Source organism: Branchiostoma belcheri, unplaced genomic scaffold (genome assembly GCF_001625305.1).
Source record: "Branchiostoma belcheri isolate BF01 breed outbred unplaced genomic scaffold, Haploidv18h27 scaffold38, whole genome shotgun sequence".
Taxonomy (NCBI): Eukaryota; Metazoa; Chordata; class Leptocardii; order Amphioxiformes; family Branchiostomatidae; genus Branchiostoma; species Branchiostoma belcheri.
This window is the reverse complement of record NW_017803998.1, coordinates 543996-566365: the sequence shown is the minus strand read 5'-3', so window position 1 is coordinate 566365 and position 22370 is coordinate 543996. Positions and strand designations below refer to the sequence as shown.

The 22370-nt window shown below is 43.2% G+C and overlaps 3 protein-coding genes across 3 annotated transcripts; 1 reads left to right on the top strand and 2 right to left on the bottom strand.

The window, feature by feature from the left end:
- Nucleotides 1-196: 196 nt before the first annotated feature.
- Nucleotides 197-18101, bottom strand: LOC109476500 (tetratricopeptide repeat protein 28-like). Its single transcript, XM_019777440.1, has 8 exons — nucleotides 17944-18101; nucleotides 16955-17014; nucleotides 5748-5851; nucleotides 5378-5439; nucleotides 5163-5239; nucleotides 4778-4884; nucleotides 3580-4368; nucleotides 197-2766 (listed from the first exon to the last, which is right to left on the bottom strand). The coding sequence occupies exons 1-8, from the start codon at nucleotides 18021-18023 to the stop codon at nucleotides 572-574; spliced, it is 3474 nt and encodes a 1157-aa protein (XP_019632999.1). The 5' UTR covers nucleotides 18024-18101; the 3' UTR covers nucleotides 197-571.
- LOC109476498 (tetratricopeptide repeat protein 28-like) lies at nucleotides 11329-16708 on the bottom strand. The gene is given in 6 exon segments (XM_019777435.1): nucleotides 11329-12090; nucleotides 12092-15228; nucleotides 15725-15831; nucleotides 16005-16081; nucleotides 16231-16292; nucleotides 16611-16708. Coding segments are annotated over 6 exon segments (4095 nt in total). The 5' UTR covers nucleotides 16660-16708; the 3' UTR covers nucleotides 11329-11427.
- Nucleotides 18102-20101: 2000 nt separating the features above from the next.
- On the top strand, nucleotides 20102-21656 carry LOC109476470 (GTPase IMAP family member 1-like). The gene has a single exon (XM_019777404.1). It carries the CDS (start codon nucleotides 20394-20396, stop codon nucleotides 21654-21656), a length of 1263 nt encoding a protein of 420 aa, XP_019632963.1. The 5' UTR covers nucleotides 20102-20393.
- Nucleotides 21657-22370: the final 714 nt, after the last annotated feature.

The following is a 22370-nucleotide window of genomic DNA, read 5'->3' as shown; positions in this document are numbered from 1 at the left end:
TCATCCATAAAATTAAGTCGGTGCGACCTACGTAATGTTTACGGATGACGTGCGCGTGCATTGATTTTGGCCTGTTCCCATAATAAAAAAAGAAATCCCGTTTCTTGTTTCTATGGCCAAAGAGCAACGACAGTGGGATACAGGAAGATGTGATTGAAGAAAAAACAGGACAGGACAACAACTACTGTTCCATATGGTTTAGTGCTGTTTTCAGTACGAAAAAAAGATATGTTAGTTGTTACACTGTGTTCTCGCATTCAATTTGTATCCTGACATTTGTTGCTTAGTATATTTCATATCTAGAAATCTTGCTTTTTTCGGCCTTTCTTGTTTCTTGCGCTCTCGCATTACATTTAGGGTCTCTGAAAGACGACATCCATAAAAGATTATATCGTGTGGCCTAAAGCGTTAAAGTAAATGCATACGAAAGTTATAGGTTGTACATCCCTAGGTCATATACCTGTATTCTTCTTAAACTTGCTATATGTAGCGTCTGTTCAGAACAGACTTAGAATAGTTATACAGCAAGTAAATCCTAAAGGGGCACACCAATGCAACATCCTATACTTAGCTAAAGTCTATCCTCCATCTTTGATGCCTGATCAAAATAGCTGTTGGCCTTTTCGTGATCACCAACGTCCATCCAAGTGATACCCAAGTTGTTTAGTGACGCAGCGATGTCAGGATGTGCAGTGTTCTCACCATAGATAACACGCATCATCTGTAGTGACTGTTCATAATAGCTGACTGCCTTTTTGTGATCACCAAGGTCCCCCCAGGCGTTACCCAAGTTGTTAAGTGACCTGGCGATGTCAGGGTGATCAGTGTTCTCACCATAGATAACCCGCCTCATCTGTAGTGACTGTTCATGATAGCTGACGGCCTTTTTGTGATCCCCAAGGTCGTTCCAGGCGCTACCCAAGTTGTTAAGTGACGCGGCGATGCCAGGGTGTTCAGTGTTCTCACCATAGATAACCCGCATCATCTGTAGTGGCTGTTCATAATAGCTGACGGCCTCCCTGTGATCCCCAAGGTCCCCCCAGGCATTACCCAAGTTGTGAAGTGACCCGGCGATGCCAGGATGTGGAGTGTTCTCACCATAGATAACCCGCTCCATCTGTAGTGCCTGTTCATGATAGCTGACGGCCTTTCTGTAATCACCAAGGTCCCCCCAGGCATTACCCAAGTTGCCAAGTGACGCTGCGATGTCAGGATGTGGAGTGTTCTCACCATGTATAATCCGCATCATCTGTAGTGCCTGTTCATAATAGTTGACTGCCTTCCTGTGATCACCAAGGTTCAGCCAGGCATTAGCCAAGTTGTTAAGTGACATAGTGATGAAGGGATGTGCAGCGTCCTCACCATAGATAACCCGCATCATCTGTAGTGCCTGTTCATGATAGCTGACGGCCTTCCTGTGATCCCCAAGGTCCTTCCAGGCATTACCCAAGTTGTGAAGTGGTGCGGCGATGTCAGGATGTTCAGTGTTCTCACCATAGATAACCCGCCTCATCTGTAGTGCCTGTTCATGATAGCTGACTGCCGTTTTGTAATCTCCATAGTTCCCCCAGGCGCTACCCAGGTTGTTAAGTGACGCGGCGATTTTAGGATGTGCATTGTTCTCACCATAGATAGCCCGCCTCATCTGTAGTGACTGTTCATGATAGCTGACAGACGTTTTGTGATCCCCATGGTCGTTCCAGGCGCTACCCAAGTTGTTAAGTGACGCGGCGATGACAGGATGTGCAGTGTTCTCACTATAGATAGCCCGCCTCATCTGTAAGGACTGTACAAGATAGCTGACGGCCTTCCTGTGATCCCCAAGGTTCTTCCAGGCATTACCCAAGTTGTGAAGTGACCGGGCGATGTCAGGATGTGCAGTGTTCTCGCCATGGATAACCCGCCTCATCTGTAGTGACTGTTCATGATACCTGACTGCCTTTTTGTGATCACCAAGGTCCCCCCAGGCAAGACCCAAGTTGTTAAGTGACTTGGCGATGTGCGGATGTGCAGTGTTCTCAGCATAGATAACCTTCCTGATATGTAGGGACTGTTTATGATAGCTGACGGCCTTTCTTGGATCACCAAGGTCCCCCCAGGCGTTACCCAAGTTGTTAAGTGACCCGGCGATGTTAGGAACTGCTGTGTTCTCACTGTACATAACCAGCATCATCTGTAGTGACTGTTCATAATAGTTGACGGCCTTTTTGTGGTCACCAAGGTTCCCCCAGGCGGTACCCAAGTTGTTAAGTGACCCGGCGATGTCAGGATGTGCAGTGTTCTCACCATAGATAACCAGCTCCATCCGTAGTGACTGTTCATAATAGCTGACGGCCTTTTTGTGATCACCAAGGTCCCTCCAGGCGATACCCAAGTTGTCAAGTGACATGGCGATGTGCGGATGTGGAGTGTCCTCACCATAGATAACCCGCATCATTTGCAGTGACTGTTCATGATAGCTGACTGCCTTTTTGTAATCACCAAGGTTCCCCCAGGCGTTACCCAAGTTGTTAAGTGACCCGGCGATGTTAGGATGTGCAGTGTTCTCACCATAGATAACCCGCATCATCTTTATGGACTGTTCATGATAGCTGACAGCCTTTTTGTGGTCACCAAGGTCCCCCCAGGCGTTAGCCAAGTTGTTAAGTGACGACGCGATGTCAGAATGTGCAGTGTCCTTACCATGGATAACCCGGTCCATCTGTAGTGCTTGTTGATAATAGCTGACGGCCTTCTTGTGATCGCCAATGTTCTGACATGCTGTGCCTAGTTTATGAAGTGATTCAGCAATGTCAGGATGTATGGCAGCGTCGCCAAATTGGGAACGATAGTTCCGGAGAATCTCTTCCATGCATGTCTTCAAGTTTTGGTAATCACACAGACTTTTGTATACCTCTGACTTAAGTTGCAACGAGTTGTCAAATAGCGTCGTTAATGGCTCTTGTAATGGCTCTGTAATCTCTGAAACAAAGTCCTTTAAAGGTGCTGCTGTGTAATAGTATCTCATGATCTGTTTTGCACTGGAAATGTAAAACACTGTCCCCAACTTCTCATCCAAATCTGTTTCTCTTGGCATTGACGATAATGCTGACATATTTTCTACTTGACCACGATTATTCATGTACGTCCGCAGCCTCAGTTCTGCTGAGATACTGACCAGCACCATCAAGTGATGTGCGTTCTCTGTGTTAATGACACCATTCATGTGCATCTTGTCAATGGTCTCCCAGATTGTTGTCGGTAGTATTCCTCGAAGTAGTGCCCAACAAGACACAGCGATGCTTGAAAATCGATAGATTTCTTTCTTTACATTGAACAGATTGGCATTCATGACATCTCTTTCGAAAGCTGGAGAATTCTCTTTCAATATGGCAGTGGCTAGTAACAAGGAGATTTCTCTATTGTTTTCGTGAAGTCGCTTATTCCACAAAGCTGTATATTCATTGACTAACTCTTGGTCTCCTACGATTAAAGAAGCATTCCCCAAGACACTGGCAAGATGGTAGCCTTTCTTCAAATAGAAGGAAACATTGTCTTCCAAAAGTTTTGTCATGTTAGTCGGTGTGCGGATAAGTTCACATGTTTTCCCCCTGCCCAATGGAGTCTTGCATGCCTGTGGCATGGCCCCATCGAACGAAAACCCACGCGGTGTTACAGAGTCATAGTACCAGTTATCTTGTGGGTCGTCTGAGTGGAAATCATTGAGAGACTTGATCCCCATGGCCGGGAGAATGGTTTCTCCCAGATTGATGACTTTAAGATGCAGATAGTGAGTGAGGTTGCGGAAGTACGTGACATTATTCACTGTTTCCTTCTCTACCAAAATCGCAAATTCCAGATCAGAGTATGGTGTTACTAGTCCCGTGGCTTGTGAACCCAGGCCTATCATGGCGTACTTACAGGGAGGGGGACCCATTACCTCCATGCATTCATCTACAAGGCCAACTGTAAACGTTCTTCGATGATGAAGTATCGTCTGAAACAATTCTTTGATTGCTTCTGCTCTCTTCCTCTCCACTTCTCTGATATTAGGGTCATCATCGTCAAGGCTATAAGGATCAACCTGTTGTTCAATTGTTTTCATCTCTTTTTCGACTTGTTGTCTATCTTCTTTCAGCATCGTTTTACGTTTCTTGACATCATCGGCATCTACTGTTTGTGTGATACCCAGCACATGCTTAATGAATGATTGGGTTATCAATTGGATTGTTTGTTTTATGTTGTCTTGGTCTTCTCCTTCTGACCTTACCAGTGCTGCATTACAGAGCGCTGCTGCTTTGGTGAAATCACCACCGTCCTTTGATTGTTGTCCTCTCTTCAGGTAGACATCGCTCAACTTTAATAGGGGCTCGATCTCTTTGCTGGAATCTGTATGAAATAGAAGTATCTGATTTTTAATAACTCCAGATCTCAGTAACCGAAAAGTTGCTATTTTTGGACATCATTTTGACAGTATTGTTACTATTTTCTATAAAATTTTGTAAGACTTCCCAAGTACTGGTTCTGCTTGGCGACTGTGGAAGGGATGGTATCTCTTCAATCGATGTGAAATATTTAAAGTATTTTTGAAATTTGTGTTTTGTTCTTTGTTGTGAATTTCTCGATGATTCTGTCTATCATTTTCCCGCTTGTTCCCATAAGGCAACACATGAATGTACACATAGCAGTAATTTGAGGACAGGAAATGAGAGAGAGTAACATTTTCTGGGACCTAAAAATACTGCATATCACCAAATGGTTTTTATTCTTTTTGGATAAACTGTTTTGCATGACTCACCTTTCCCATGGACAGACTTGAGCGCAGCTGCCAAGTGTTTTTCTGCCTTGTCCAGGTCCCCTGTCTGCAGGGCCCTGCAGCCCTTCTGTAGGTGGTCTTGGTATGTACTGTTGGAGGGATGACATGGCATACAGGTTAAAATAGTTGAACTTACTTGAGTTTAGTAGAGGTAAATGTGTGCTGATCCAACTGCAAAATATTTAGATCACCTTACAAAGAATAAACGTTATTACAAATGAGAATGTATTTCTGTATTCATTATCAATTAAACACACACTATATCTTAATCATTGTTCTTATGATTGACTACAAAGCTTATTTTACCTTAAACATACATCATGTGTTTCCTTTTACATAGTATATAAGGCACAGATGTTTCACAAACCTGGTAGTGTCTTCTTCTTTATCATTGATGTTTTTCTGCCGAGTTTTTCTCTTTTTTTCAGTCTTTTCCCGTCGTTTCTGTAAAGATATAATTGAAATAGGGAGTCAATGCAAATTTTTGCCCTGGACTTTTAACCGCTGAATTCATTTGCAAATCAGCATGTAAGACTTCAAAGACATAAGTTGAAACTGAAAGAAAAAATATCACCTACTGACCTTTGTTTCTTTTTTCTTGACTTTCTGACGCTGGTAGGGATGATATCTCTTCCCACTGGTCCCTTGAAAAAGAGATTTTTTCGTTAATTCTGTTCCTTATTCATTATAATTGCAAATTCTCAAAATTCTATTTATGCATTGTTCTACTGGCTCGCCTGCAGAAATGCAGTTCAAGTTCAAGATAGGAAATGAAATAACTTTTACTGGGAGCTCTCTGGGACCTTTGGCCTAACTTCCTGTCAGTGCCCCCAACGTGTTGCAAACTACATTTATGGAAACACAAGTAAAGAGTCACACCTAAAACAAAACCTCCATATACAAAGGTACCATTTTAGATACCATTGAGATTGAGTTGGTTTGCATGACTCACCTTTCCTATGATGGGACTTGTGTGCACCTTCAAAGTCCTGTTCTGCCGTGTCAAGGTCCCCTGTCTGCAGGGCACTGCTACCCTCCTGTAGGTCGTCTTTGCATCTGCTCCTAGAGGGATGACATTGGCTACAGTTCAAAGGCTGAAGTATTCAAAATTATTCATGTTTACTAACCGCAAACATGTGCTGATCCGACAGCTAGGTATTTTGATATATGAAAATACAAAAATGTATTCATTATTGAGGAAAACATCATATTTCCATCGTTCTTACATGGTTGATTACAACGCCTATTGTTTGCTGTAGAATATATAAATTTACAATGTATTACAAATATATCACAAACCCGCCAGTGTCTCCTTTGCCACTGATATTGACAAGTCCAGTATCGCTCTGTCCTGCATCCATTCTGTGAACAAATCCTGATTTTGTCACTTCTGTTGACATTGTTCAATGCAGATTTTTCATGGATTTTTGAACTGAAGGCTTAATCATTTCTAAATCAGCATGTTATAACCTGTCAAACCGAGGTATATAAGATAAAAACTGACAAATAATGGATTAGCACCAACAGACTTTCATCTCTTGTATGCCTACATATTCATTCGCTAATTTCTACTGCTTATAGGGGCTAACGTTATAACGGCTCTGTCCCTAAGGCGTCGCCAAAAATACAAAAATACTTTATCGCTATACTATAATGTGGTGGTGGCGTTTGAGTGAACTAAGTACTGTGCCAAGGACGTCAGAATAACTTGGAATGAAAACTACGTACGTAAGCCAGGTGGTTTTCATATAGGTCAGACAGTCCTGAGTCTGTGACCGTTTCCACACAAACACAGAAACAGGAACAGAAACACAACGACGCTGAAAAACCCACCTGTCATGGGATTCCCCTGACTAAAGATGACGTGGCAGTTTTGTACTTGTGCATATACTATACAGGTGCCTTTGATGAGAATGCATAAAACAGAACTGTAGACTAGTCAAATAAAAATATGTCACAAATATGTCATAAAAACAAATCACTCCCCCTCCCCATCCGATGCACCCCCTCCCTAACCTAAATACTTTAATAAACACCTGTTAGGTCAATAAACAATTATAGCCCTCTTAACTTCCCCTTTACATTCAACTCTGACGTCCTGTCGTGGATAAATATTATACACCGGTACCTTCACATTGACAACAGTTAAAGCAATTTTCAGTTGGACACTACATTTCAAGTGTTACGTTCTTGTTGCATACATTAAGGTACATTGTCGATGTTCGTACACACCTGTTCAGACTTGTTAGGTCGGCGTTGTTGTCTGTATCGCTTACCGTGAAGCACACGGGAGCCTGGTGTGGATAAAATTGGTCTTATCTCTTCAGCTTTGGGTCGAAGACTGACAGTTGAGCTCCGGAGTCACTGATTATGATGTCATGCATGAAAGCGGAAGTCCCCAGGTGTGGCAGTACCTGTTTGCTCCGCGCGGTGGCGTCTGGGAAGGGGGATTGCCCTTCTTGTATAAAAAAAACAGACTGCCAGAAACATAAATTAGCACAAAACGCTGTGTTTTGCAGACTTGCCCTTAAAAAAATTGAAACATGACAACACAGGTACACCACTACCATAGGTTTAGCCCCTACTGTAGCTGCTCCCTGTGTGCACCAAGGGGTATAGTTTATAGAAACGGGATGAGACGCAGTCGGGCGCTACAAGCACATGTACATCAACGTCACGCACCAGACGCTAAAGATTTGGACACCGACGGTCGCAGCCGTGTTGTTGACGTACGAGTGCGTCACTTACGTCGTCCGCGTCGCTCTGAGAAGCAAGCTCAGACCGTCTATGTTCATCCTCCTGATATCCGTGATTCACTCCCACTACTACTCGTGGTGGGTTTTCTTCGGGTACTATAACGACGATTTTTACGCACAGTGGTGGCATCAGCTGGTGTTCACGAGTTCGGAGCTGGTGTCTACGGTACTGGTGCTGCTACAGCTGGACCAGGCGGTGCCTCTGTCCCCTCGCCTGCTCCTGGCTACCGCCGGCATCGCCGCGTTTCACATCCTAGCAGCCGGGAAAGACCAGTTCGTCCAGAACGTGCTGTTGAGGAGGGGGGAGTTCCACCAGGTGTGTAAACCTTAGATCTTATGACCAAAATAGAAAAGAATAGCTTTATTACAAGTTTAAGCCAATGATAGGGATGGTGATGACCAACCAGAGCCAAGGACAGGGTAATGATAGCCAATCAGCACCAAGGACAAGAATGGTGTTGGCCAATCATCGTATAGAATGGGAATGGCGATGACCAATCAGCACGAAGGACAGATCTAGTGATTACAAATCAGTACCAACTTGTGAAGTTCTACGTTCTACTAAGAGTGGATATGTAATACGTGGTTAAGATGGTAGATGGCGAGAAAGATGGTTAACATTTGGGTCTATCTTTAACGTCTAGGTTACTCAGTAAGGACAGATATAAGGCATGAACATATGTAACGTTAAATGGGCTAAGAGTGGTGACAGGTCATCTCTGTTCCAGGTGTACTGCTATTGGCTAATGCTAATGAGCATATGTAAATGAGCTAAGAGTCTATGTCTGTTCCAGGTGTACCGGGACAGATATACTGCTATTGGCTAATGCTAATGAGCATATGTAAATGAGCTAAGAGTCGAGACTGGTCAGGTGTCTGTTCCAGGTGTACTACTATTGGCTAATGCTAATGAACATATGAAAATAACATAGTGAGCTAAGAGTCTATGTCTGTTCCAGGTGTACCGGGACAGATATACTGCTATTGGCTAATGCTAATGAGCATATGTAAATGAGCTAAGAGTCTATGTCTGTTGCAGGTGTACCGGGACAGGTATACTGCTATTGGCTGATGCTAATGAACATATGCAAATGGTTAGGAGTCTATGTCTGTTCCAGGTGTACTGGGACAGGTATACTGCTATTGGCTAATGCTAATGAGATTATGTAAATGAGCTAAGAGCCTATGTCTGTTGCAGGTGTACCGGGACAGCGCGCTGATGGTGTCGGATGTGGTGTATCTGGTCGTGACGTCAGCAGAACTGGTCAGGTTGTTGTGGTGCAGCGGGGAGAGACGGTCCAGGGATGACGTCATGGCGCTAGGGCGGGACGGACTGGTCTCTGCTGTCGTCATTTTCGGGCTCCTGGCGATGCTGTCTTACCTCTGATTGTTTTATTCATCAACACACAACGATACAATAACAAGGACCTTGTGGCGCTGCATTCAAGATTTAAACTTATTTCTTACCTCTGATTCATCCCCACTAGCCTTCAAGGACTTTTTACTCAAGTACAGGACAGAGGAAACTTCGAAGCTTTTTAAGATAGACATGTACAATTGTAAACTATAGATATCTCGGAATGGAAGCGGTACTACGTGTCATATGTGTTGGTGTTTGTGGATAGTCATTTTGATGTAGGCAAGGTGCCTGCGTGCTGCCTAGCGGAATCAATGGCTTCTTGAGTCGTGGAGCCTGGGTGTCAGCCTCTAGATTACTTAGTACCACCGGCTCTGTATTGTCGCTAACTACCATGGACTACCAAGGCCTAGAGCCAGGCCAGAATCTCGGAGGACGTGATCTTTTTTTTTTTTTGAGAGTAGGCTAGGTGAAAATCAATGCGCGCAGATGTCATCCAAACAATTAAGTCGGTGCGACCTAAGTAATGTTTATGGATGACGTGCTCGTGCATTGATTTTGGTCTGTTCTCATAATAAAAAAAACAACAAGAAATCCCGTTTCTTGTTTCTATGACCAAAGAACAACGACAGTGGGGTACAGGAAGATGTGATTGAAGAAAAAACAGGACAGGACAACAACTGCTGTTCCACTGATTTATTGCTGTTTTCATGACGAAAAAGACTTGTTTGGTTCTTACACTGTGTTTTCGCATTCAATTTGTGTCCTGACATTTGTTGCTTAGTATATTTTAAATCTAGACATCTTGCTTTTTTCGGCCCTTCTTGTTTCTTGCGCTCTCGCATTACATTTAGGGTCTCTGAAAGACGACATCCATAAAAGATTATATCGTGTGGCCTAAAGCGTTAAAGTAAATGCATACGAAAGTTATAGGTTGTACATCCCTAGGTCATATACCTGTATTCTTCTTAAACTTGCTATATGTAGCGTCTGTTCAGAACAGACTTAGAATACCAGAATAGTTATACAGCAAGTAAATCCTAAAGGGGCACACCAATGCAACATCCTATACTTAGCTAAAGTCTATCCTCCATCTTTGATGCCTGATCAAAATAGCTGTTGGCCTTTTCGTGATCACCAACGTCCATCCAAGTGATACCCAAGATGTTTAGTGACGCAGCGATGTCAGGATGTGCAGTGTTCTCACCATAGATAACCCGCTCCATCTGTAGTGCCTGTTCATGACAGCTGACGGCCTTTTTGTGATCACCAAGGTCCCTCCAGGCGTTACCCAAGTTGTTAAGTGACGCGGCGATGTCAGGATGTGCAGTGTCCTCACCATAGATAACCCGCATCATCTGTAGTGACTGTTCATAATAGCTGACGGCCTTTCTGTGATGACCAAGGTCCCTCCAGGCGTTACCCAAGTTGTTAAGTGACGCGGCGATGTGCTGATGTGCAGCGTCCTCACCATAGATAACCCGCCTCATCTGTAGTGACTGTTCATGATAGCTGACGGCCTTTTTGTGATCACCAAGGTCCCCCCAGGCAAGACCCAAGTTGTAAGTGATGCGGCGATATCAGGATGTGCAGTGTCCTTGCCGTGATAACCCGCTCCATCTGTAGTGACTGTTCATGATACCTGACGGCCTTTTTGTGATCACCAAGGTCCCCCCAGGCGAGACCCAAGTTGTTAAGTGACACGGCGATGCCAGGATGTGGAGTGTTTTCACCATAGATAACCCGCTCCATCTTTAGTGCCTGTTCAAAATAGCTGACTGCCGTTTTGTAATCACCATAGTTCCCCCAGGCGCTACCCAAGTTGCCAAGTGACCTGGCGATGTTAGGATGTTCAGTGTTCTCACCATAGATAGTCCGCCTCATCTGTAAGGACTGTTCATGATAGCTGACGGCCTTTTGTGATCACCAAGGTCCTTCCATGCGTGACCCAAGTTATCAAGTGACCCAGCGATGCCAGGATGTTCAGTTTTCTCACCATAGATAACCCTCTCCATCTGTAGTGCCCGTTCATAATAGCTGACGGCCTTCTTGTGATCACCAAGGTCCGCCCAGGCTTTACCCAAGTTGTTAAGTGACCCGGCGATGTCAGGATGTTCAGTGTTCTCACCATAGACAACCCGCTTTATCTGTAGTGACTGTTCATGATAGCTGAGGGCCTTTTTGTGATCACCAAGGTCCCTCCAGGCGTTACCCAAGTTGTTAAGTGACGCGGCGATGTCGGGATGTGGAGTGTTCTCACCATAGATAACCTGCATCATCTGTAGTGACTGTTCATGATAGCTGACTGCCTTTTTGTGATCACCAAGGTCACTCCAGGCGTTACCCAAGTTGTTAAGTGACGCGGCGATGTCGGGATGTGGAGTGTTCTCACCATAGATAACCTGCATCATCTGTAGTGACTGTTCATGATAGCGGACTGCCTTTTTGTAATCACCAGGTCACTCCAGGCGGAACCCAAGTTGTCAAGTAAGTTTGCGATGTAAGAATGTGCAGTAATTTCACCATAGATAACCCGCATCATGTGTAGTGACTGTTACATAATAGCGGACTGCCTTTCTGTGATCACCAAGATTCTTCAAGGCGGAACCCAGGTTGTTAAGTGATGCGGCGATGTCAGGATGCTCAGCGTTCTCACCATAGATAACCCGCCTCATCTGTAGTGACTGTTCATGATAGCTGACGGCCTTCTTATGATCACCAAGGTCACTCCAGGCGATACCCAAGTTGGTAAGTGACGCGGCGATGTCAGGATGCGCAGTGTTCTCACCATAAATAACCCGCCTCATCTGTAGTGCGTGTTCCTGGTAGCTGATGGCCTTTTTGTGATCACCAAGGTCCCTCCAGGCGTTACCCAAGTTGTTAAGTGACGCGGCGATGTCAGGATGTGCAGTGTCATCACCATAGATAACCCGCATCATCTGTAGTGACTGTTCATAATAGCTGACGGCCTTTCTGTGATGACCAAGGTCCCTCCAGGCGTTACCCAAGTTGTTAAGTGACGCGGCGATGTGCTGATGTGCAGTGTTCTCACCATAGATAACCCGCTTCATTTGTAGTGATTGTTCATAATAGCTGACGGCCCTTTTGTGATGACCAAGGTCCCTCCAGGCGTTACCCAAGTTGTTAAGTGACGCGGCGATGTCAGGATGTTCAGTGTTCTCGACCATAGATAACCCGCTTCATTTGTAGTGATTGTTCATAATAGCTGACGGCCTTTTTGTAATCCCCAAGGTCGTTCCAGGCGACACCCAAGTTGTTAAGTGACTTGGCTATGACAGGATGCTCAGCGTTCTCACCATAGATAACCCGCCTCATCTGTAGTGACTGTTCATGATAGCTGACGGCCTTCTTATGATCACCAAGGTCACTCCAGGCGATACCCAAGTTGGTAAGTGACGCGGCGATGTCAGGGTGATCAGTGTTCTCACCATGTATAACCCGCAACATCTCTATGGACTGTTCTTGATAGCTGACGGCCTTTTTGTGATCACCAAGGTCCATCCAGGCATTAGCCAAGTTGTTAAGTGACGGGGCGATGTCAGGATGTTCAGTGTTCTCACCATAGATAACCCGCTTCATCTGTAGTGACTGTTCATAATAGCTGACGGCCTTTTTGTGATCACCAAGGTTCATCCAGGCGTTACCCAAGTTGTTAAGTGACATGGCAATGTCAGGATGTTTAGTGCTCTCACCAAAGATAACCTTCCTCATATGTAGGGATTGTTCGTGATAGTTTACGGCCTTCTTGTGATCACCAAGGCTGCTCCAGGCGAGACCTAAGTTGTCAAGAGATCCAGCGATATGAGGATGTTCAGTGTTCTCACCATAGATAAGCTGCTTCATCTGTAGTGACTGTTCATGATAGCTGACGGCCTTTTTGTGATCACCAAGGCCCCTCCAGGTGCTACCCAAGTTGTTAAGTGACGCGGCGATGTCAGGATGTTCAGTGTTCTCACCATAGATAACCAGCCTCATCTGTAGTGACTGTTCATAACAGCTGACTGCCTTTTTGTGATCACCAAGGTCCCCGCAGGCGTTACCCAAGTTGTTAAGTGACGCGGCGATGTCGGGATGTGGAGTGTTCTCACCATAGGTAACCCGCATCATCTGTAGTGCCTGTTCAAGATAGCTGACTGCCTTTTTGTGATCACCAAGGTCCTTCCAGGCAAGACCCAAGTTGTTAAGTGACCTAGCGATGTCAGGATGTGCAGTGTTCTCACCATAGATAGCCCGCCTCATCTGTAGTGACTGTTCATGATAGCTGACAGCATTTCTGTGATCACCAAGGTCCTCCCAGGCGTTACCCAAGTTGTTAAGTGACACAGCGATGTCAGGATGTGGAGTGTCCTGACCATAGATAACCCGCTCCATCTGCAGTGCCCGTTTATAATAGCTGACGGCCTTTTTGTAATCACCAAGGTCCTTCCAGGCGTTACCCAAGTTGCCAAGTGACCCAGCGATGTCAGGATGTGCAGCGTTCTCACCATAGATAACCCGATCCATCTGTAGTGACTGTTCATGGTACCTGACGGCATTTCTGTGGTCACCAAGGTCACTCCAAGCTGTACCCAACTTGTTAAGTGACGAGGCGATGTCAGGATGTACAGTGTTCTTACCATAGATAACCCGACTCATCTGTAGTGCCTCTTCATGGTAGCTGACGGCCTTCTTGTGATCTGACATGTTCTGACATGCTGTACCTAGTTTATTAAGTAATCGCGCAATGTCAGGATGTATGGCAGCGTTGCCAAATTGGGAACGATAGTTCTGCAGGATCTCTTCCATGCATGTCTTTAAGTTTTGGTAATCACACAGACTTTCGTATACCTCTGACTTAAGTTCCAAAGAGTTGTCAAATAGCGTTAATGGCTCTTGTAATGACTCTGTAATCTCTGAAACAAAGTCTTTTAAAGGTGATGCTGTGTAGTAGTATCTCATGATCTGTTTTGCATTGGAAATGTAAAACACTTTCCCCAACTTCTCATTTAAATCTGTTTCTCTTGGCATTGACGATAATGCTGACATATTTTCCACTTGACCACGATTATTCATGTATGTCCGCAGCCTCAGTTCTGCTGAGATACTGACCAGCACCATCAAGTGATGCGCGTTCTCTGTGTTAATGACACCATTCATGTGCATCTTGTCAATCGTCTCCCAGATTGTTGTCGGCTGTATTCCTTGAAGTAGTGCCCAACATGACACAGCAATACTAGAAAACCGATAGATTTCTTTCTTTACATTAAACAGACCGTCATTCATGACGTCCCTTTCAAAGGTTGCCGAGTTGTCTTTTAATATGGTATTTCCTAGTAACAATGAAATTTTTCTATTGTTTCCCTGAAGTCGCTTAGTCCACAAAGCCATATACTCATCAGTTAGCTCTTGCTCTCCTGCAATTAACGAAACATTCCCCAAGACACTGGCAAGATGGTAGCCTTTCTTCAAATGGAACTTTACATTGTTTTCCAAAAGTTTTGTCATGTTAGTCGGTGTGCGGATAAGTTCACACGTTTTTCCCCTACCCAGTGGAGTCTTACAAGCATGTGGCATGGCTGCATCGAATGAAAACCCTCGAGGTGTTACAGAGTCATAGTACCAGTTATCCTGTGGGTCGTCTGAGTGGAAATCATTGAGAGACTTGATCCCCATGGCCGGGAGAATGGTTTCTCCCAGATTGATGACTTTAAGATGCAGATAGTGAGTGAGGTTGCGAAAATACGTGACATTATTCACTGTTTCCTTCTGTACCAAAATGGCAAATTCCAGATCAGAGTATGGTGTTACTAGTCCCGTGGCTTGTGAACCCAGGCCTATCATGGCGTACTTACAGGGAGGGGGACCCATTACCTCCATACATTCATCTACAAGGCCAACTGTAAACCTTCTTCGATGATAAAGTATTGTCTGAAACAATACTTTGATTGCTTCTGCTCTTTGTCTCTCCACTTCTCTGATATCTGGGTCATCATCGTCAAGGCTATAAGGATCCACCTGTTGTTCAATTGTTTTCATCTCTTTTTCGACTTGCTGTCTATCTTCTTTCAGCATCATTTTGCGTTTCTTGACATCATCGGGATCTACTGCTTGTGTGATACCCAGCACATGCTTAACGAATGATTGTGTTATTAACTGGATTGTTTGTTTTATGTTGTCTTGGTCTTCTGATTTTGACCTTACCAGTGCTGCGTTACAGAGTGCTGCTGCCTTGGTGAAATCACCACCGTCATTTGATTGTTTTCCTCTCTTCAGGTAGACATCACTCAACTTTAAAAGGGGCTCTACTTCTTTGCTGGAATCTGTATGAAATAGAAGTATCTGATTTTTAATAACTCCAGATCTTAATAACCGAAAAGTTGCTATTTTGTACATCATTTTGACAGTATTGTTACAGTAACTATTTTCTATGAAACCTTGTAAGACTTCCCAAGTACTGGTTCTGCTTGGTGACTTTATAAAAAATTGTTATTTCTTCAATCAATGTGACATATGTGAATTACCCAAAATATTTAAAGTATTTGGGAAATTTATTTGTGTTTTGTTCATTTATGAATTTCTTGATGGTTTTATCATTTTCCTGCTGCCTCCCACAAGGCAACATGTGCATGTACATGTAGCACTGAAACTGAGGACAGGAAATGAGATAACCTTTTCTGGGACCTTGTCAGTGACTAGCATGGGGAAACACCTTAACTTCTGGAAAACAAACGGGTAATAATACTGCATGGCTAATTTTGATTCCACCGTGGTATTATCACCAAATACTTTTTGCACAAACTGTTTAGTATGACTCACCTTTCCCATGTACAGACTTGAGTGCAGCTGCAAGGTGTCTTTCTGCCTTATCCAGGTTCTCTGTCTGCAGGGCCGTGCAACCCTTTTGTAGGTTGTCTTTGTATGTACTGTTGGAAGGATAACATGGACTACATGTCAAAATTTAAAGTATTTGAATTTACTTTTGCATTATGTACTTACTTAGATTTTAATTATTGTTCTCATGATTGACTACAAAGCCTTAAACGTACATCATGTGTTTCCTTCTACATAGTATATGAGGCACAGATGTTTCACAAACCTGGTAGTGTCTTCTTCTTTATCATTGATGTTTTTGTGCCCAGCTTTGCTCTTTTTTGCAGTCTTCTTCCGTTGCTTCTGTTAAGATATGATTGAAATAGGGAGTCTGTATCTGTATAGCCTATACAACCGCCCTTCAGAGACAGTAACACACCAGAGCTAATGCAGATCTTGCCATGGAATTTAACCACTGAATTCATTTGCAAATGAGCAAATCACCTACTGACCTTTGTTTCTTTTTTCTTGACTTTCTGACGCTGGTAGGGATGATATCTCTTCTCACTGGTCCCTTGAAAAAGAGATTTTTTCATCAATTTTTTGTTTTATTGGTCATAATTACAAATTCTCAATAATTCTGTTTAAACATTGTTCTACTGGCTCTCCTGTGGAAATGCATACAGTACAAACTTTAAAACAGGAAATGAAATAACTTTTACTGGGAGCTCTCTGGGACCTTTGACCTAACTTCCTGTCAGTGCCCCAATATTTTAGCAACGTGTTTCAAACTATGGAAACACAAGTAAAGAGTCACACCTAAAACAAAACCTCCATACACAGAGGTACCATTTCAAATACCATTGAGATTGAGTGAGTTTGCACGACTCACCTTTCCCATGATCAGACTTGAGTGAAACTTCAAAGTTCTTTCCTGCCATGTCCAGGTCTTCTGTCTGCAGGACGTTGCAGCCCCCCTGTAGGTGGTCTTTGCATCTGTTGTTGGATGGATGACATGGGCTATAGTTCAAAACCTCGAGTATCCATAGTAAATGAATATTAAGAAGGGGCAAACATGCGCTGATCCGATTGCCAGACATTTGTACTGTCACAGTATACATGAAAATTCTAATCTGTATTCATTATTCTGTAAAAGTTTGTCTCATACAATTCCTATTGTTTGCTGAAGATTCTTTTAATTTCACACAATGTAAGAAGTACAAATATGCCACAAACCTGTCTTCTCTTTTGGCACTGACGTTTACAAGTCCCGCGTTGCCTTTTTCCGCAGCCATTCTGGTAAAACAAATCTTGGTTTGTAACCTGTCAACAACGTGGCATGTAAGACGAAGTAAGGGTCAATACCTATTATGTAACTTTTATCTCTCTTATGTATTCTTGGAGAACAAGAATTTGCTTATTTACAATCATTATAACAGCCAGCGTACTAATGGCTCTACCCTTGTGGCGTCGCCAAAAATTACACAAATGCTTTTGTCCCTGAAGATTGGTGGCACCCTCCCGAGCAGGGTGTAGTGGCTAGGCCCCGAAGTGTCCTCCTGAGGGAGGATACTTCGGGGCCGAGCCACTACACCCTGCTCGGGCGGGTGATTGGTGGTGGGTGTTAAGTGAACTTAATACTACACGTACTGTGTGTTAAAGGAAATTTACGGACACAAAATTACATACGGATTGTACCTTACAATTTGTCATATTATCCCCAGATTCGTACCCGTTTATAACAAACACAGAAACAGGAACGGAAACTCAACGACGGTGAGGTCATACTAACACGTCATGGAATTCCCCAACTTGAGGATGACGTGATAGACAGGTTTTAAATGATAATGAAATAAAACTAAAACTTGATAGCCATATAAGAATGCCAATTTTAGCCAATATTACGTCCATCTCTTCATAACGGAGACAGTAGATAGTAAAATTCTACCTAACACTGTTACGGTGACAAATTTAAGGTTTATTGTCGGTAACTGATCCCCTTCCATATTCCCACTCCTTACAATATTTACACAAAAACATCTGTTCAGTCTACAAACGACTATGCCTTTTCTAACGTCGCCTTTATATCTATAATCAACACTGTAGTGCATAACCAATATACACCATTCACGTTGACTACGCAGTATTTTGTGTAGGTATTGTCAAGTGCTACATTCTTGTTGCATGCATTAACTAAAAGGTACATTGTCGACGTTCGTACACACCTGTTCAGACTTATCGGGTCGGCGTTGTTCGCTGTATAACGCTTAGAATGAAGAACACTGAAGTCTTGTGCGGGTAACATGTGTCTTATCTCTCCATGTTTGGGTGGAAGACTGACAGTTAAAGATCCGGAGTCACTGATGATGTTGTCATAGGTGAAAGCGGAAGTCCCCAGGTGTGGCCCTACCTGTCTGTACCGCGCGGGGGCGTCTGGGAAGGGGGAATCCCCTTCTTGTATAAAATACAGACTGACAGAAACATACATTAGCACAAAACACTGTGTTTTGCAGACTTGCCCTTCGAAAAAAAAATGTTCGGAACGTTGAAAACACATATACTCCATTACCATTGGTTTAACCCCTGTTGTAGTTATAATTACTCTGGGTGCCTCAGGGACTATAGAAACGGTATGAGACACCGCCCACATACTTTAACTAACGCACTGAAAAAGAGGAACTTGTCCTTCGGAGTAAACGGTGGGTTTACTGTGTCTAACATGGCCGTCTCGACCCTTTGACCCCCCAACAATCACACGCCCACATTAGGGTTTCCAAGTAAGCTACATAGGACCTCGTAAGAGTTAAGCCTTCGCTTATCACGATTATCAATATTCTACTCTGTATGAACTGATCAGTATGGTATATTGCAATATGAGGTTCCAGCTCTTTCCATATCATAAGTCATTCAGTACTAGTATCATAATTGCATACAAACAGTCCGTTTAGAATCTTGAATGAAGTCGAAAATAACAATCTCATATATGTTTTGCCAAACATTGAAGCGCAGGTTACATTTACAACGTAGCTCACTGTGTGTGGATGACTGGACAAAGGTCAATCTCTGGCCAAGGGGGGCCAAACAAATGTTACCTCATAAGCCTATGTGTGTACATAGTTTGACTCATTATAGCGTGATACCTGGAAACGCCAGCTCTTCAGCAAGGAGGCAGCGTTCACACTGTCAGCAATTAGGTAGGTTTAATATCGTGTCTTTCACTGCTTGTGCTAATACTAGAATTACAGTGTACTTCTTGACAATGTACAAATGTAACCTCCGGTAAGTATACACAAATGTATAGTCAGAATTTGGCACATGTAAAGGCTTGTTGCTGTACATGTTTGTTAGGGTTTGCCTGGGTGTTTGCTTTACCAGTCAGTTTCTGGTCAAACCACGCATGGTGTAATTTTAACACATGATAATAATAGAATTTTGGCTACGTTCTTCCGTTACACATTTATCAAGATACGTTATCCGTAATTAGGTTAACATTATATTGAAAGACTCGTAACTGATTTAATTTTGCTGAGTAACGATCAACCGTTAAGTTGGGAATTCCCAGAGTCAGCCATTGTTGTAATAACCTTTGGTCTTACTTTTGCAAGCAGGTTGAATACGGAACAAGATAAATTAAATATTTCGCAATTCTTTCATGTACAAGAGTGTCGAAAATCTAGGTTTAACATGTATTTGAAAACAAAACACACTAGCCCCCGTGGTAGACGTATAAACACGATTCAATATCTGATTTTTTTATTTGTATTGTACTATGATTATGACTGTTTCCCACTGTCAAATACGAAAGTAAAAGTTATAACGATCATAGGACCTCAAAAGCTTGTTTGGTGGGCTTTTGTGGTCACAAATCAAAGATGAGACCCAAAAACATGACTAAAATCTTACGAGGATCTAGGTTGAAATAACACCGATTTGTTCACTAATGCCCTTGAATATATTTTAAGGTGAACATTGACTGACCGAACACAGTGGAAGAGTTTACAAAACACGGAGTCATGGCGTCTTCCAATCTGCCAAAAGCTATAAACGCAAAGAGATTGTTGCTGAAAGAAAACCTACGGAAGTCTACAATAGACAGTGTACTCGACCAGTTGGTTTCTGAGGAAAATATTGAAACGGCAGAGTACCAGAGGATTCGATCCCAAAGTACTGATCACGAGCAAGCAACAGCCTTGAACTACTTGATTTTATCACAACACGAGGGCCAGTAGCCATGAAGTCATTTCATGGAGCTTTGAGGAGTACAAATTCCTTTCTGGCAGAAGAAATTGACTCAGCCTTGGAGGAAATTTTGGCAAACAGCGTGTCTGAATTTGACTGTGCAGGCCACTCATCCAACGAAAAATCAAATACATGGCCACTTTCCGAGGCCACAACGTCAAGAAGCACACCAGCAAATACATCAGCATCCACATCACAACTCCATCAAACTTCACAATGTCAGCATGGAGCATATGGGCTACTGGAAGATACTACAGCCACCGCTCAGCCAGTAAGCTTCCTTGTCGCTGGCTGCTCAGGGAACGGGAAAAGCGAACTGGCCAATGCTATCATTGGACACAAAGGTGCATTTCGTGTCAGACGAAACCCACGCGATGGTACACAGACAGCCAAAGGAAAGTGTCTTCGCCGTCGAATCAACAATGGCGTCTGGGAGATGACCGTCATAGACACACCGGGTATATCTAAAGAAATGACAGAGGCACAGTTTCACGAAGTTGTGAATGGTGTAGAGTTTTCTCTTCATGGCCTGGATGCTATCATCTTAACCTGGTCTTACGTGAAATCATACGACAATGAAGAAAGAGAATATTGTGTATTTAAGTCCTTGCATCGGTTGTTTGGCAATGGCTTTCTCAGTCGCCTTGTTATAGTAATAACCAGTGCAGATGACATCACGATGTCAGAATCTGAAATCTTAGAAGGGCTTCCTGAATGCATGAAGGAAATCTTGCAGCACAGTCAGGGTAGGGTTCTGTTAATGAGCGACACCTACGACGAGAGAACTGTACTGCAGCAAACATCTAAACTGATCGACATGTCTTTGAAACTGACCGAGAAAAACGGCTCAACCTACACGTGCAACGATCTGTCACCAAAATGTCAAATTCCACAAGGAAAAGACATTAGAGTCGCCATGCTAGGGAAAACTGGAGCAGGCAAAAGTAGTACTACGAACAGTATTCTGGGATATCCCGCGTCTACAGTGTCTTGCAGCATGTCGTCAGAAACGAAAGACTGTTTGTGTTTTACAAGAGACAAAGGAGACCGTAAGATTTCTGTCACAGACACACCGGGAATACTTGACACAGGCTGCAGTGATGAGGACACCGCAACTCTTTTGACTGAAGTAGCAACGAAGTTCCCAAATGGGCTACATGCGCTGCTTCTTGTAGCAAACCATACCAGGTTCACAAAAGAGGACGCTTTGGCGGTAGAGCTTTTGAGACATGTATTTGGCGAGAGATTTCTCCAGTATTCTGTCATGGTGGTCACTGGTATGGATGTCATAGAGGCAGACGAAAGAGTGGCAAACAAGCAGGCCTATCTCAGAAACGCACCTCGACAATTGCGTGAGATACTAGAGGAATGCGGTAACAGATGCGTATTCTTCAACAACAAGACAAAAGAAGAGACGCTACGAAGAACTCAACTGTGGAAACTCTTAACATTGGTGGAGAAAACAGTTGAGATCAACGGTGGACCGTACAGAGACGCCCTCTTCCGGAAAGAGGAAGAGGTGCGGGAGACAACCACGCCTAGCAGATGTAATGCAGTTGTAGACAGTATTGCGGAAGGAACAACAAAAGGCACAGAACACTGGCATGTCATATGGAAGAAAATCCTTGAGCTCATCAAAGGTTGGAGAAAGTCTAGGAAGGTTAACCCTATAAATATGAACCAAGTACAAAATGTGTGAAGAGCTATCCCTGCCCTCCTTACATTGTGATAATATACTAAGTAAGAGTGTTAGTAAACAAACATAATGTTCAGAAGGAATAGCGACAGTGTAAAAGTGGCTTTTAAATTGTATTGTGTACAGTCTACATGTTGTTTTTGTACTTTTGTACTAGCTATCGTTTTGGAATTCAAGTACAATCTAGCTTAATAAAAAACAGCAAAAAACAAAATCATTCACATACTACTATGAGTATATGACGTGAACAACATTTATTCTTGCATTTGTTTCTTACATGTACATGTACTTGCCCATATGAGAGTTTTAAGCATCAGAGGCAAGCTTGTATACAGCATGCATTATGTATACATCAAATGTACCATCCCCTACCTATGCAGCTATATGGGAACCTATAGCTATGTTCCCCATCCCTTAGGCCATGTTGATTTGATTATATGGATGACATCCTCTGGGAACCCCAAAACTGATGCGAGCGTGCGAATTAAAAAAAGTTTTGCCAAAAAAAAGTTGCTTTAATTATGAAATCTACGTGGTCATGAAGGTTGAACAAAGGGCACAGAGTATCGTTTGGCGAATAATCTACTCTTCAAATTCATTTCTTTACATTTTCGTCTTTTTTGTTTGATTTTGGCATTCTACGACATTGGTATCGTTTTCAAATATTTTTTTGCAACTTACGGGTATAAATTTGTTCATTTTGCAACTGTTTTGTAT